A 15,463-nucleotide genomic window follows, 5' to 3' on the forward strand; every position below is an offset into this window, starting at 1 on the left:
AAAGCGCGGTCCAGCAGACACTGCTGCCAGTGCGGCCACAAGGAGCTAAAGTTAACTTAACAGCCTCCTTCCTAGGGCTAAGGCCACAGGAAAACGACCTTGGTGGGCGTATTAGGCCAGAGTGGCGCCAGAAGGTTAACGACCCTCTTGCCCGGTTCCGGTGACGGCCAGGAGTCTGCACTACACCACAAGCCAGACGACGGAAGTGCGTCACCCCAACATGCCGAGGAATGCCGGGAGTTGTAGTTAATTGGCTGTTTCTCTTTTGCCCCAATTCGCCTTTCTTCTAAGAAGCAAACACCTCGGAACCGTAATGCAGGTCGATTTATGACCCACAAATCTAATCCTTCCCTTTTCCAGATGACAAAGGGAACTCTCTCAGAGCGCATGCGGAATACCGGACCACAAGTCCCAGCATGCTCTGCAGGGCGCCGGGAACGCTTGATCACCGTCGTAGGTGCGGGCCGCATGAATGGAGCTTCTGGCGTAAGGCGAAGCCTGCCACCGTCCGCGCGGCCGGTGCCTGCTCCCAGAGCGTGAGTGCAGGTTGTGGACTGTGCGCGTGCGCGCTCAAAGGGGGCGCGAGGCAGGCACGCCCGGCCGTTGCCGGCGCGTGGCTGCTGAGGTTGGCGGCTGTAGTGCCGCGCGCCCGACTGACCGGTAGTTGCGGGGCCTCCAGCCTCGCTCCGGGCTGCGGGCAGCCGTGGCGGCCGCCGGCGACCGCAAGGGGCGGAGGAAAGCTGGGGGCGGAGGGGGGCGGCCTCGGCACGCAGAGGAACTGCAGGGCATGCCCCGAGACAACATGGCCTCCCTGATCCAACGGATCGCCCGCCAGGCGTGCCTCACCTTCCGGGGCAGCGGGGGCGGCCGCAGCTCTTCCGACCGCGGCGAGGCGCCAGGCCCGGAGGCGCCGATACCGCAGGGCTTCCCGGAGAACCTGAGCAAGCTGAAGAGCCTGCTGACCCAGGTCCGCGCGGAGGACCTGAACATCTCCCCGCGTAAGGCCACAGTGCAGCCGCTGCGACCCAACCTGCCGCCCGTCACCTATATGCACATCTGCGAGACCGACGGATTCAGCCTCGGCGTGTTCCTGCTCAAGAGCGGCACCTCCATCCCGCTGCACGACCACCCGGGCATGCACGGCATCCTCAAGGTGCTCTACGGGACCGTGCGCATCAGCTGCATGGACAAGCTGGAGGTGGGCAGCGGGCAGCGGCCGCGGGCCCCGCCACCAGAGCAGCAGTTCGAGCCGCCTCTGCAGCCTCGGGAGCGGGACGCGGTACAGCCGGGCGTGCTGCGCTCACGGGCAGAGTACACGGAGGCCAGCGGCCCGTGCTTCCTCACGCCGCACCGGGACAACCTGCACCAGATCGACGCTGTGGACGGGCCCGCCGCCTTTCTGGACATCCTGGCCCCGCCCTACGACCCCGACGACGGCCGGGACTGCCACTATTACCGAGTGCTGGAGCCTGTCAGGGCCAAGGAGGCCTCCAGCTCGGCCTGTGACTTGCCCCGAGAAGTGTGGCTCCTGGAGACCCCGCAGGCCGATGACTTCTGGTGCGAGGGGGAGCCTTATCCAGGTCCCAAGGTCTTCCCTTGAAGCCGCCGGCGCCCGAAAGCGGTGGGCCGAACACTTGCCCTACTCAGATCTAGGCTTGGCTGGCCGCGACCCCATCACAAGGGCTTTCTTCCTTCCCCCAGCCTGGGTGTTGGATCTACTGGAATGGGCAGTAGCCGCTTCCTCGGGAGTCTTGGGAAGCGCGGGCGACTGGATTGCAACCACCGGGCGCTGTTTTGGGGGCGGAGTAGGCGGGGAAGCTAGGTTGTTTCCTGGCTCTGTCACTGCCACTGGGGTTTGGAGTGGGGGGAGGGGGAGGGGACAGGGGACTTATCTGAAGTGCTTCCATCTTAAAGCCATAATGAAAATTTTCTTTCCTCTGTTCCCATCCTATTCAAAATATACAAAGTGGTTTTCTCCGCCCTCCTCTGGGTAAATAGGGGTTGTTTTCCACTTGTGTCCTTATGTCCTTTTACTGCTTATTGTTATAGTTCTAACTTATTGACTTTGCATGACCTAGTGGTTTGAATAGTTTTTAGTTCAAGTCATTGGTAAAAACTAGGTTTAAAGAGCTGAGCTACTATTTAAAGTGAGCTGTCCGGCCTAATTAAGTTTTGTGAAAATTAAATCCATCTTTTCAGATTTGAGGGATTACACTCTAACTATGCATGTAGAGGACAAGATTTCTTTTCTTTCCTCCCCTTGCCCAGTACCCATATCTCGGTTACGCTGGCAGCAAAAACTAAGCAATTCAAGCACCTGTATATCTCAGTGACAAATGATCACTTAGGGCTTCCCCCACTGAGTCTCCAGATCTAGAGTTGAGCAGATGTTTTTATTGCAGGTTCACCTTCAATGCAAAAACTGTATTATCCTGAAGTGACTTTTATGTCTTAGTGTACTTTAGGAAGTAATAAAGTAATTCTGTATTTTCTAACCAGAGCTGAATCAGTATGCTTCCAAACAACTGAATGTAAAACACTGGTAGCCAGCTGTTGAATTCTATGTGCCCCTATTTACTTCCAGTATTTTCCTGCAAAAGTAGAGGAAAACGTTGATGACTGTTTCAAATTCTCTTAGGAGCTCTAATGTTCGAGGGGCTGGTGGTTCCAGCTGTGTTGCTGGTGGCAGTGTTCTTAGGACAGCCCCCCTCAGTGCTTGCTTCATCTGGGGTGGGTTTTCTGCAGGAAGAGAGGCACGGATGACCAGGGCTAGAGAATTGAGAATTAACTATACTGCTAGCCACTTTAGGGCACCCAAACTTGGGACAAAACACTTCCCACTCCAAACCTCTTGAACAGTTGTGCTATCTGTGACTAGTTTTATCTTTGTCCTTTTAATAGGCTGAGCAGCTTTACCTTGTTTACAAATGTATTGACACCATTTGCTTCAGGCCAAGGATCACTCCTGTTTCCCCCCTTTTTACTATTTATAGGATTCCTTTTTTCACAAAACTTTTAATAAAAACAAACTGTAAAAATAAACACATTAAAATGTGCCCAGCTGTTGTCTAAGCCCTCTTGATTGACTTACCCACGTAGTAATTGAGTTCTGATATCTGTAATAAAGAGGGATTTGCTATTGGTGGAAAGTGATGACCCTGTAGGGAAGCAGTATGTGCCTTTGCCTCTTTGCACACTGAGTTACAGAGGCCCAGAGTGAAGGAAGCTTTGTTCCCAAACTTAGAATGGAAAAGCAAATTCTTAATGATTTTTCTTAAAAAAACAAAAAAGATGGTACTCAATATGATATGCCAACTGTGCTGTAAAACCTCACAGAGGCATAATGCATTTCTTCTAGGTTGCTAAGTTGTTTTATGACAGTGTCCCATTCTGGTGTGATTTATTATACCTTAGGGGGAGTTTGAAGCACTTCTTCATGCTGTTTTGTTTGAAATTAAGTTCTAGATATGCAAATGATGACTTCCTTTAAAACTGTTCACAAGGGTTTTTTTTTTCATAAGTGATGAATGTGTATTATTATTAATTACATACCTACCTGTTTTGAATTATATTGTAGCAAAAAGTTGACCAACTTATAACAGTTGTTGATGATGGATGATGTTTAAGTTATAATACAACCTGGAGTACATTAAACTAACCTACAAAGATTCATTCTGGCAATAAGACAGTAATAAAGGAGGAATTGTTTTTCCAAACTTCATTATGAAAATTTTTAAAGTTTTCATGTACAAGCAAGTTGAATGAAAAGACTAAGGTGCTTTTTAAAAGAGTAACTGAAATTATCGCATGCCAAAACAGCAATATATATCTAATTTAGTTCAGTAAGAACAGTGGAACTTTTGGTTCACTAATAAATTCTGAGTAAATTAATGGTGAAAACAAAATTAACTCGTTATAGTGAGCCACTGAGGAAAGAATATCCTTAAAGACAAAATATGCAGAAAAGCCTTGCACCTTTCTGCATAAACTCTTAGATATGATCATGTGCTGCTGTTGTGTTTCCTTATATTCCTGTAATATGGGTAACAACTGTGGAAAAAAGTTGTCTTCTCCTACAGAGACTAATGAGCACAATGATACTAATCACTTAACTTTTCTGTTGAATAACAAATGCAATAACTGCCTCTCATCGATGAAAGTTTGTCTAATACTTTTAAAGCTTTTTAATTCTCTGGTTATATCAATTTAGAGTATTATATATCTGCCTACTACTTTATGGGAATTGATTTTTTTTTTAATTAAGTCTGAATTGCATGGATGGAATTTACACTAACTGCTGTTTACCAGTGAAAATGATGAACTGTTTTTTAAAGTAATGTGTGTTGGTCAACAGGAGTGGGTTATCTGACCTTTCAACACTAACAGCCTTTAACTTTTCCCAAAACTGACACCTTTTATTCCTTCTGCATTGTCCCCTTGTAGGTGCATTAGTCTAGGCATCTCAGGGGGAATCTCGTCACTGATCTATTCCAAATAGTAGAATCTTGTGCTCTAGTTCTGCTCACCGAAGAAGCAATAGTGTGTCTTTAATTCAGGACTCTGCCCATTACTATTCAACTCGAACCTGAAGGCAGGGCCACTCTTGTAACTCTCTTGTTCTGAATTCAGAACTTCACATCACACACAGAAGCTGACCATTGATTCTTACAGTACAATGAGTGTCAAAGAAGGAAATCATTTGTTAAGCCCCATATAATATGATAATGAATCTTCTGATCCAGGGATGTTTACATTTCTGGATTAAAATCTGTACTTATGGAAAATAAAGGCATTTTGAAATTGTTCAGAGGTAATCTTATTTGATTATTGCAAAATGGAGGAGAATGTTACTTGAGCTATGATGTCTATATTTGAATTACTGTAAAAGGTTCACAGTCTGTATGGTAAGATTATGTTGTAAAAAACGGGGTCTTCTGGAGATTCTAAAGTCCAAGTAATAATATAAACTGAATAGTTTATTTCCCTGTGTGTAATCTTTGAAACAGCCTGATTGAAAACACATCTGAAATTATCTAACATGCAACCATACTATTTTGCTGCACCAAAAATACTGCTTTTATATTTAACCTAAGGAAAATAAGCTAGGGCAGAAAAAAGAAAAACAACTTTCATTCTTGGAGGAAAGAATCTATGGACTTAAATATTTTCTTGTCTTTGCTTTTTCTGTAGAACTTGTTTAACTACTTCGGATTGGCAGCATTGTCGGCACTTGTGAGGGGATAGTGACCTTTCCTTCCCACCACCACCCCCAGAGTTGTATTGAACTGTTAAAATATCACTACAGCCATTTTTAATATATACCAAACAATTTGCCTTAGTTTCATTAGCAGTTAGGATATTGAAATTAAATAGCCTGGTTTACAAATAGTTGGAAACCTAACCTAAAATTAGTATACCTATTTTTAATGTGTACTGAACCATCTCAACTGCATTATAATCTTTAAGGAATTAGTCTCTGGACGTTTATTTTTAATAAGAATTCCCAGTAACAGCTGAAACATCTATATTATTTAATAAAGCATATTGACTAAAAGAGAGCAGACCTATTAGCTTTATATGCTTTATTTCTTGGGCAGAGTAAAAAAAATGAGACACCTGTGAAAAGTATCCTGAATGTTTCAAGCAGAGTAAAATACGATTAAAGATTGACCTAACATGTTGAAATCAAGGAGTAAAACCCAGACAGTTGGCTCTGAAAAAACACCAAGGTGTATTCCTTATGGTATGGCAATGCCAAGTCACCAAACCTACATCAAGGCAAAAGTGACCTATGTAATCAATTTAACTATCAAAATGTCTTTCATCTTATTAAAAAAAGTCTTTAGTCTGTTGCTTTGTAAATGATTGTTTACCTTGTCTTGATTGAAGTTGCTCTAAAATTAAAATTTGGCAAGACAATTATAAATCACATAAAACTTAGATGTATCTATTTATGGCTTCCCTGGTGGCTCAGGTTGTAAAGAATCTGCCTGCAACGTGGGAGACCTGGGTTCGATCCCTGGGTCAGAAAAGTCCCCTGGAATGGCACCCCACTCCAGTATTGTTGCCTTGAGAATCCCATGGACAGGAGCCTGGCAGGCTAGAGTCTATGCAATGGCAAAGAGTCCAATCAGACTGAGCAACTAACATTTCATTTTCATTTAGGTTTATTTTTTAATGATGTTTTAGTAGGAGTATTATTAAAAAGTTATCAAAATGGCATTGTTGTATATACAAAACTTCTTTAACAAAATTGGCCAAGCAAGGATGATACTATGCCAACAAGCTAGGAAATAATGAATCTAATGAGATGACTCCAGTCACTTAGAACGATCTGACACTGGAGTTTAGAAAGTTCCATTTAGTAGTTCTGAGAGGTATTGTGCATCTTTGAAATAAGAACAGGGAAGAAATAAGGGTTACTTATCCCCACAAATCAGATTTCAAATTCTAGTGCTGGTAAGGGCCGAAAAAGAGTTTCCCTGAGTAGCAGCCACTGTCTGCTGTTCTAAAATACAAGCCATCTATTATCAGCCATGTCTTAGTAACAGTGGCAAAGGACAGACGACACAGTTTTCAGATGATGTATCTAGACACTCCAATGTGTTCCACTTGTGTAAGGATCCAGAGGCAGTGAGTGAAGTTAAATATTCAGGTCCAGTTTTAGAGTAAAAAAGATAACAAAGACAATCTGTATTGTATTATAGATATTGTCGGGGGGAGGGGGTGTCAGTTAATTTATATTTTAAAATCACTACAAAAGGCTTGTACTAAAATGACCCCTAGAGTATTGTTTTGCAAAGCATTATCCAACAAAGGGCCATATTTGCCTATTTGATTCAGATTGTCTTTTGAGATTTTAAGGCTGGTGTACACCTGTACATCATCTAAAAAGCTGGGTATTTGTCTCTAGACCGACCAGACCTATGGCAGAGAATGATCCTTCCAAATGGGTGTAATTGGGGAGACGTCTAGAGAGAAATGAGTCCTGGGGTAATTCCTTTGGTAACCATTAATGCTGTCATCAGCAGTGTCTGAGTGCATTTTTGATCAGAAGAGGCGATAGCGCTTTTCAAAAAGTTTTCTGTGGTCATGAGACTAATCCTGGAACCTGAAAGTCATTTCCAGCTTGACCACGCCACCACACTTTCCACAAAGCCACATCTCGTCTGAGTTCCAGGCTCTGGTCAGGGTTCTGAAAGCAGTTGCAAATGTGTAGTCTCCGAGTGGGCACTTGTTTGTAAGTATTTATTTTCCGGAGCCCACTCAGGAGCAGAGAGAAGCTATAGGCTGTTACAGAGGACGGAACAATGAGTCAAAACAACGCCTCCCCACTTTTACACTAATGCATGGGGGAAATCCCCGAATGCTAGCGAATGCTCGTGTTTGATTATGAATGGAGATTGCTTTGCGGCAAGAGGGCCAATGTGGAAAGACTAGCAAAGAAAACTTGGAGACCATGGCTTGGTCAAAGTACTAAAACCCACTGGGTACTGTTGAAGTCACACCCAATAAATCTTGCATAAATAATTTCTGCAGCAAAAATATTGTTGAAAAGTATTTATTTACACTATAGTCATAAACCATTCGTTATCTGAACTTTAGTTAGTGGTTTTGTGTTAGAATAAATCATTTATATTTCCACAACTATTAAGAGCTAATAACCAAACAAGTCAGCTCCAGTAACATTATTTACATTCCTATCTGCAATTTGACTACAAAGGTAACACTTAAGTCACAAAACAGAGCATACAAAAATATACTTTCTAAAAAAAATTCCAAATATTAATAGGCAGAAATATACAGCCATACTAAACCCAGGGAGTGATTTTTTTCTCCATAGTAAGGCAACCCATTTACATGCAGACCCTGTAACACTGTCTACATCACACAAGGCACCAAGGACACGTCCAACACAATTGCATGCATCCTAGCTTCAGAGAATATATGTACATCCCCCTTTAAATAAGTTAACCTCTGACTCATTGCAAGAGATCATAAATGTTTTACTTTTTCTTTTCCCAAAGGTTCAGAACTTGGAGAACAGTGCACATCAAAAATACACAAAATCTGAATGGATATACACTGAAAAAATAGTCTTTACATTTCTCAAACCACTCAAAAAGAAGCAGGTATTGCTATGTCCCTCCCATCACATTGCACTTCTGTTCTCTAAGTTTATAATACATATTGCTTAAAGGGTTGAGATGACTAGATAAGCTTGAATTCACTTCTAGGGCAACAGAATGCAGCGTAAAGGCCATGCTTCGCCCACTGTACAGCATCCCCCAAATCAGTCCCAGGCCATTAAAGTGCACATCAGCTTTGCTTCTGCCTTTTTGCTGTCCCCATCTGAGGAGATCAGCATCTCCCAAACTACTGTAGAAAAAGTCTCAAATCAGTTCTGACATCCAAAGTCAAAAAACTAACCAGTCAAAATAAGAGAGGGGCACCAAACCTAGTCAAACAACCCTTTAAAGTAGGGTCAGGCCTCAGCCCTCTAGGCCAGAGGCCCGCCACCCAACTCCCTTCTGTGCCTCCCCATTAATTTGGGGTGACAGTCAACTCACCTAAGACAGACTAAGGTGGGCTAAATTTTAGAAGCAGGCTAAGACCTGCTTCTAAGTGGAAAGGAGGGGGCGGGGTGGGGGCAGTGCTAGGCTCCTTCAAGGCCCTTTGCCCAATGAAATGAGGGAAGGGCAGGAATGGGTGGTAGTGTTTGTCGTGCAGCTCCAATGGATGAAGGGCCTTCGGGGCCTCAAAGAGCTGGTGTGTCAACGTGAGTCTCATCTCAGGGCGTCCGGGTCCGAGACGAACAAGGGCCGAGGGACCCTCCACCAATGGTGCTGCTGTTGCTGCTGCACAGGGTCCCCCCAGCCTGCGCGCCCCCGCTGCAAGAGGCGCTGGAGGCGGCCGGCACCGCCGAGGACGGGGCGCTGCTCTTCCGCTCCTTCTGTCTCAGGTGGATCTTGGTGTGGCGCTTCCTCTCATCACTGCGGGCAAACTTGCGGCCACAGTAATCACAGGCAAAGGGCTTCTCGCCAGTGTGGGTGCGGATGTGGGTAGTGAGGTGGTCGCTGCGGCTGAAGTTGCGCATACAGATCCGACACTGGAAGGGCTTGTGCCCCGTGTGGATTCGGATGTGCCTGGTCAGCTCATCCGAGCGGGAGAAGCGCCGGTCACAGCCTTCTGCTGGGCACGGGTAGGGCCTCTCGTGCACTGGGGTCTTGCTCGGCCTGTTGGGGTACTTTCGAGGCCTCAGAATGGGCCGCAGTGGCAGATGGTGTGGGTTGTAGGCGGCCGCGGCAGCCGCTGCCGAGCCAGTGCCAGGTAGCCGGGGTCCCTCGCTGCCTCCGCCTGCCCCTGGCCCTGTGGCCCCAGCACTGGGCCCTCCCAGGGTAAAGTTGCGGATGGTGGAGAGCGGAGTGAGTGGAGGGGGGACTCGCAGGGAGTCCAGGGGGCAGGGAAAGGGCTTGCGGTCTGGGCCAGCTGTACCGTGTAGATCTCTCTGGCACTGTGAGGGGAAAAATCCAGGATAGTCTGGGATCATGGGGAAGAGACTTGGGTCCGTGGCTGGCTTGGGGGACGGATAGGAAGGAGGTGGTGGGTAGGCCAGAGAGGAGGAGGTGGAGGTGGTGGCTGCTGATAGGAACGCAGAGGGGTCCTGGTATAGGTCTCCTCCACAGCCCGCATAAGGAGGAGGCGGCGGCGGAGTGTAGAGGTGGTCCAGGTCAGGCTGGGTCTGGGACATGGTGCACACACCCAAGGGTCCAGTGGCCAGTGGGTTGGGAGAGGCAGAGGTGATGCTGGAGGAGGCTGTGGTGGAAGCTGGGGAGGTGACCCCCTGCAGGATGCCTGCACTCACAATGTTGATGATACCTTCTGGGTAGCAGCCGGCACCAGGGTATTGGGGGTCAATGGAGAACTTGCCCATGTAAGTGAAGGTCTGGTTTCGGGGTGCTGAGCCCGGAGCAAAGCTGCTGGGATATGGAAGATCCAAGGACCTCTTCTCTCCAGTCATGTCAATGTTGATCATGCCATCTGGGGAGGGGAAAAGAAGAATGGAGGTGGAGCATTGAGAATGCAGCCAAGAATCCCTTCTCACCCTTCTGTCTCACATGAGTCCCACCCCAAGGACTCCAGCACTGTAAAGCCGGGGCAGAATTCAACAGGTGGGGAAATTGTGGCCCAAAGACAGTAAGAAGAGGCTAGCCCAGATCCTACTGTGGAAGCCAGCCACAGTTTAGGATTCAAACTACCTCCAGGAAAGCAGGATGAGCCCCCACCCCCACCCCTACCACATACAGCCAACTGTGGCTCCAGTCCCCAATGAAAACACCCAATAATAGCAGCAGCAGTATTAAAAATCCCCCATCTGCCTGGAAGTTCTCCCTCTCCTTTGCCTGAGGTCCCACAGCTAGGGCAGGCACTACCCAGGAGACTGACCCCAGCCAGTGCAGCGAAGGTGTCAGTCTCAAAGGTGAGCCAAAGAACGGGGTCAATGATTTCCCGGCTGCTCCACACCCCAGGTTCCTTCCTTCCCTTCCTCTCCCGCTGCTGGAGGGAATCAGGCTCTGCCATGGAAGGAGTCTAAATAGGTTTCCTTTCCCAATCTTTTCAGCCTTGCCCCACACCTGCGCGGCCTCGCCTCAGCGCAAAGGCAGTGGCAGGGCTTCGGGGAAGGTGCGCGGGCTTCGGGAGACCACTTGCCACCGCCAAGGAAACTCGCGGCGCCGGCTCCCTACGGGCCTCCCTCGGCAGCCACGGGGCCGCTTCCCGCCGTTGCCCGCCCCATCTCCTCCTCCGCGCCGGGCCAACCCCCTCAACTTCGCTGGCAGCGCGCAGGTGGGGGCGCTCCTTCAGATCACAGGAGGAGCGCGCTCCCAGATTTTCCCCGGGTCTCCTCTACCGAGCAGGAAGCGGCGGACGCTTTCCTCGGGCATCTCCGCCGCTCCGCTCTCCAGACGCTCAGCTTTCCGCCAGAGCCCCGAACTTCCCCATCACTTTGCCCCTACCGCGGGACTGGGGAGGCTGGGGTGCCGCCGGCATTAAGGCTCGCATAAGCCCCGAAGCCTGGTGGGGCACCACCTCCTACTCTTATGTCTAATCCCGCCCGGGGTTGGGCGCGCCGCAGCGCACGCACGCCGGTTCGCTGGCAACCTGGTGCATCTGCCCGCGCGCCCAGCTCCAACGCCCGGGTCCCCGCTCCCGCTTTCCTCCTGCAGCCACTTCTATCCTTCAAATCCAGTTCAATCAACACCTTCCACCTCTCCTCCAAGTCCCGCACACGCACGAAAACCCACCCACCACCTCCGAGCGGCGTGGGTCCCGGTTCGCGAAGGGGGCACGCGGCTTACCTCCGGCCACTCCGTTCATCTGGTCAAAGGGGCCTCCCAGTTCGGCATTGGGGAAAATGGTCACCGACGTGGGGGCGAGGTCCTCCACCGGGTAGATGTTGTCAGACAGCTGGTGCACAAAACCACTGAGAGTTACTGGGATTTTGTCTACGGCCTTGGCGGTCATCATTTGCTCCTCGCACAACCTGGAGACCCAACTCCCTCGCTACCTGGAGTGTCAGAGAAGCCGTTTTGGAGAGGGATTTGACTGAGTCTAGGTTGGTATCTCCTTGTGCCCTCCACACTTAAAAGCAACTACCCCCCTCAAAAAAAAAAAAAATCTAACAGATCTAAAACTAGCAAACAAGTTGCTGGTTTTTTAAGAAGAAAGATGGCTATTTGCCACTGACTCTCGCCTGGGTTCCGGCTGGGAAGCCAGGAGTCGCTGGTGTAGTGTTATTATAACAGTGTGTCCCCTCGCCGAGCTATTAATCAATTGCTGCTCTCTCGGTTAGACGGAAAGTGTTGCTCTAAGTATTTATGGGCAGGTCCTCAATGCCCGTGACGTCACTGCCCATATATGGACTGAGGAACAGGGCTGGGCCTGGCGGCTTTTGCCGTCACATGGCCTATTTGCATAGGGGCTCGGCTGCGCGGGCTCCAGCGGGCTCGCGACTCCCAGCTTGCAGCCCGCAGGGGTCTGGGGCAGGCGGCCCGAGCCGCAGCCCGGGTCCAGGGCTCAGAGCCCGCCAGGGATGGGCCGCGCCAACGGTCCGGCTTAGGCCACTGTGGGAGAGCGATCGGGTCCCGGCTGCGGCGCGGCCTCCGGGGCGGGGAGGAATTCCGGTTCTCCGGACTTTCCAAAAAAGGCGAAGATCCGGTGCCGGCAGCTCCGCCTCCCCAGCCCTTGTTTGGGAGCCATTCCGGAAAATTAAACTTCGGAAAGAAACCGAACGGAGCCGAGACACTACAGTCAAACCCCTACTCACTTTCTTGGCAGCTCAAAACCGCAAGCAAAAGGAGGCAGAAAAGAAAAAAAAAAAAAAAGCTGCATGCATTCACGGAAGCTGACTGCTTTTTTCTGAATTACTTGGTGGAAAGAAGTGGCTGGTGATAAGAGTGAATGCGGTATTGCTTTTTTGGAAAGTCTGTTCTATTTATACAGGAGCGAAAACGGAACAGGTTTGGGGTTGTTTGTTTGTTTAAGTATTTTGGGCACCTTGGGGGGGGGGTATACCCTTGGAGGAGCAGATAACTCCGGGATGCTTCGAGAGAAATCCTCAGCCGGAGACACCCCCCTTCCTCTGCCCGCGCGCTCCCCGCCCCCCTTCAGCTGCTGCGCTTAGCGGGCGCCCTTCCCGGCGAGTCTGGGCGGTCGGCTGTGTGGGGGCGTCCAGATGGAGGTTTGGACACTCACCCTGCCCCGCCACACGCACACACACTCTTACACTCACACGCGCTCCACTTCCGCTACACACACTCCAGCCCCCGCCGCCTTCTTCACACACCCACTCGCACACCTTACGCTACACACCTCCCTGTTGACAGCGCGCCCGTGCATCCGCCTCTCCAACAGAGTGACTGGTCGGCAAGAGCGGGCGCCTGGGTTTGCTCGACAGGGTGCTCTGCGAAAACACCCATCCTCACCTTCACACTGCCTGGACCGACCGCCACCGCAGTCCCCCACCCCCCAAAACCCTCCGGAGGGGCGCTCTGCCCGCACCCGAGCCCTACTCCAAAACACACACATTTAAGAGGAATATCCTTCCTTTCCCTGGCCAAGAGCCACCTCGGAGAGCCCAGAGAGGTCCAGAGTGATAGCAAATGGTGACGCTAACGCCAGTTTCGAGTCGCCATCACCGTACACACTTTTACCTTTGAGAGTTAAAAAACAAAACAAACAAACAAACAAAAAAACTGGCCCCGACAAGAACCTTTATGCTTAGTTCTCAAAACAATTTTTAAACTTTTCAGAGGTCCAGACTCTGGTCGGCTGTTCTGACCTCTCCTATCTCCCGGCGCGCCCTAGCCCGCCTTGGGAGCGCTCCGAGCCTGGCCGGGGCCTCGTAGGAGGATGGTCTCAATTGCTCAAACCTGGAGAGCGGCCTCCTGCCACCCCTTTCCCGCCCCCAAAGCAGCCGAGGCCTGGGACCGTGCGCGGGACTGCCTCTAGGGCCCGGCCCTGCCCCAGCCCGCGGCCAGCCAGGACAGCCCCAGCCTCGTGGGGGCGCGGGCTACCGAGAGCCACGGCGCCACGCCGTGGAGGCAGCGCGGCGCTGCAGGCGGCTCTCGCGGCGCTGCAGGCGGCTCTCCCGCCGCTCACCTGCCGCGGCGAACCCGCTCCCGCCCGGCCCCGCGCGCGCGGCGGTCAGGGCCCCGGGGCGGCGGTGAGCGGCCTCAGCTCCTCTTCTCGCGCTCCACTTCTCCCTCTGCCCGCCTCGAAATTGGCCGGCCATCTTCCTGACTTAAAACACCCAGAGAAATTTTGGGAAAGTTTCTTGCTGGCGCTGCGCTCACTTTTCCAATTGGAAATTAAAAATAAAAGGGGAAAGGAAGGAAGTCGCGGCAAGATTAGCACCCTTGGAAGTACCCCCACCCTCGGCAAAAACGTGAAAAGTTCCCGTTTCTTTAAAAAAAGAAGAATAAAAGAAAGCTGCACTCTTACCACGTGCGCCAGCCCGCTCCGCCTGCGCTCCGGCCAGTCCTGCGGCCCCCGCGCTGACCACCGGCAAGACGACGCCTCGGAGGGGAGCCCGACTCGCATCTCCAGCCCTGAGTCCGAAAGAGTTGGGGGGTGGGGGACCGAATTATGCAAATATGGGTCGTGGCAGCGGGGCTCGGGTTACGGCCCCCGCCGGCCTCCGAGGTGAGGCACCCACCGGCGGCAAGCGCGGGCGCCGCGACTGGTTGCGCTTCGCTCCTCTCCACGCACGTGGGCGGGCGGGCGGGCGAGTCACCGGGGCCGCCCCGAGGTGGGCGCCGCTGCCAACCCCGCGGGCGGCCACCGCGCGCCGCCCCGAGGGGGAGCTCCTGGACGTCCGAGTGCGAGTGCCGGGCGAACTGGGCGCAGAGGGCAGGACGCAGGCCGGGGGCTGCTCGGGAAAGGGTGAGCCGCGCAGTCTTCAGCGGCTACCCAAAGGAGGAGGCTGAGTGGGGGTCAGATGGGGGATGGGACCCCAGCGAGGAGAGGCGGGCTTGCCCGGCCCGTCAAAGAAGCTCGTTAGAGTAAATGGGAGTGACCGACACTGGAATTATTCGCAGTTTTCCAACAACTCACACCTCCTTATGAGCTGCGCCACGTCAAGCCCGCCTTGCGCCAGGGGTTGGTTGGGGGCAGGGGCAAACAACAGCGGCAAGGAGGCTTTGCAGGCTCCGGGGAAAGGTGCCTGGGGCCAGTCCTGGGAGGCCTTCCCTGAACCTCCGCTGGAAACGGGTCAGTAGATTCTCTCTCTCTCTCTCCCTCCCTCTCTCCCTGTCCTTCTCTTCCTCTCTCTCCCTCTGCCTCCCTCACCCCCTTTTAAGAGTAATAATGGAATAAAGTCCACGCATACTTATCTCAAGGCAGCCATCCTGAGGATGGGTAATAAATTCGGAAAGCTGAAGTAACTTGCCTAGGTAGCGCAGCTGATAAGTTGTGGTGTCCAAACTTGCAACCGGGTCTTCCGACTCTAAGTACAGTGCTCTGGATGCTACATTATTCATATGGGAAAACCCAATTCCAGAAAGAGAACGGCTCTTCGAGAACTGGGAGCCTGGTTCAGCCCATCAGGAAAGAAACAGGTCACTTTCGACAGCTTCATCTTCTTCCTTTGGCATTTCTGAGGAAAAGAGGAAAGCTGAAGTCAGGGATTTCAAGAACATGGGACAAGGTACTGTCATGGACATACCCCTCTCCCCAGATTGAAGGAAGAATTTGAGTTCTTGGGCTTTCCTAGGCCGTGTTATGAATGAAGTGACCAGGTTCCCACAAAGCTAGCATACTAATAGGCCCTGTAATAAGAGAAGCCAATCCCACAGTATCCTTCCTGGAGTAAAGAAGAAGTGAGAGAGAGGGGGGAAAAAAAAGGTAGAGACAAAATCCTAAAGGAGTTTACAGAGTAAGATACTGTGCCTGGGAGAGGAAGAAG

The 15,463-nt window shown here is 50.8% G+C and overlaps 2 protein-coding genes across 3 annotated transcripts; one reads left to right on the plus strand and one right to left on the minus strand.

The window, feature by feature from the left end:
- Nucleotides 1–242: 242 nt before the first annotated feature.
- On the plus strand, nt 243–4,807 carry ADO (2-aminoethanethiol dioxygenase). The gene has a single exon (XM_006045510.4). It carries the CDS (start codon nt 788–790, stop codon nt 1,598–1,600), a length of 813 nt encoding a protein of 270 aa, XP_006045572.3. The 5' UTR covers nt 243–787; the 3' UTR covers nt 1,601–4,807.
- Nucleotides 4,808–7,545: 2,738 nt separating this feature from the next.
- On the minus strand, nt 7,546–14,233 carry EGR2 (early growth response 2). Of its 2 annotated transcripts, none has more exons than XM_006045511.3 (3): nt 14,002–14,233; nt 11,358–11,466; nt 7,546–10,041 (listed from the first exon to the last, which is right to left on the minus strand). In XM_006045511.3, the coding sequence occupies exons 1-3, from the start codon at nt 14,098–14,100 to the stop codon at nt 8,792–8,794; spliced, it is 1,458 nt and encodes a 485-aa protein (XP_006045573.1). In that variant the 5' UTR covers nt 14,101–14,233; the 3' UTR covers nt 7,546–8,791. The 2 variants fall into 2 exon arrangements, with proteins under 2 accessions (XP_006045573.1, XP_025140390.1); XM_025284605.3 differs by lacking the exon at nt 14,002–14,233 and adding an exon at nt 11,567–12,135.
- Nucleotides 14,234–15,463: the final 1,230 nt, after the last annotated feature.

This window comes from Bubalus bubalis, chromosome 4 (genome assembly GCF_019923935.1).
Source record: "Bubalus bubalis isolate 160015118507 breed Murrah chromosome 4, NDDB_SH_1, whole genome shotgun sequence".
NCBI lineage: Eukaryota > Metazoa > Chordata > Mammalia > Artiodactyla > Bovidae > Bubalus > Bubalus bubalis.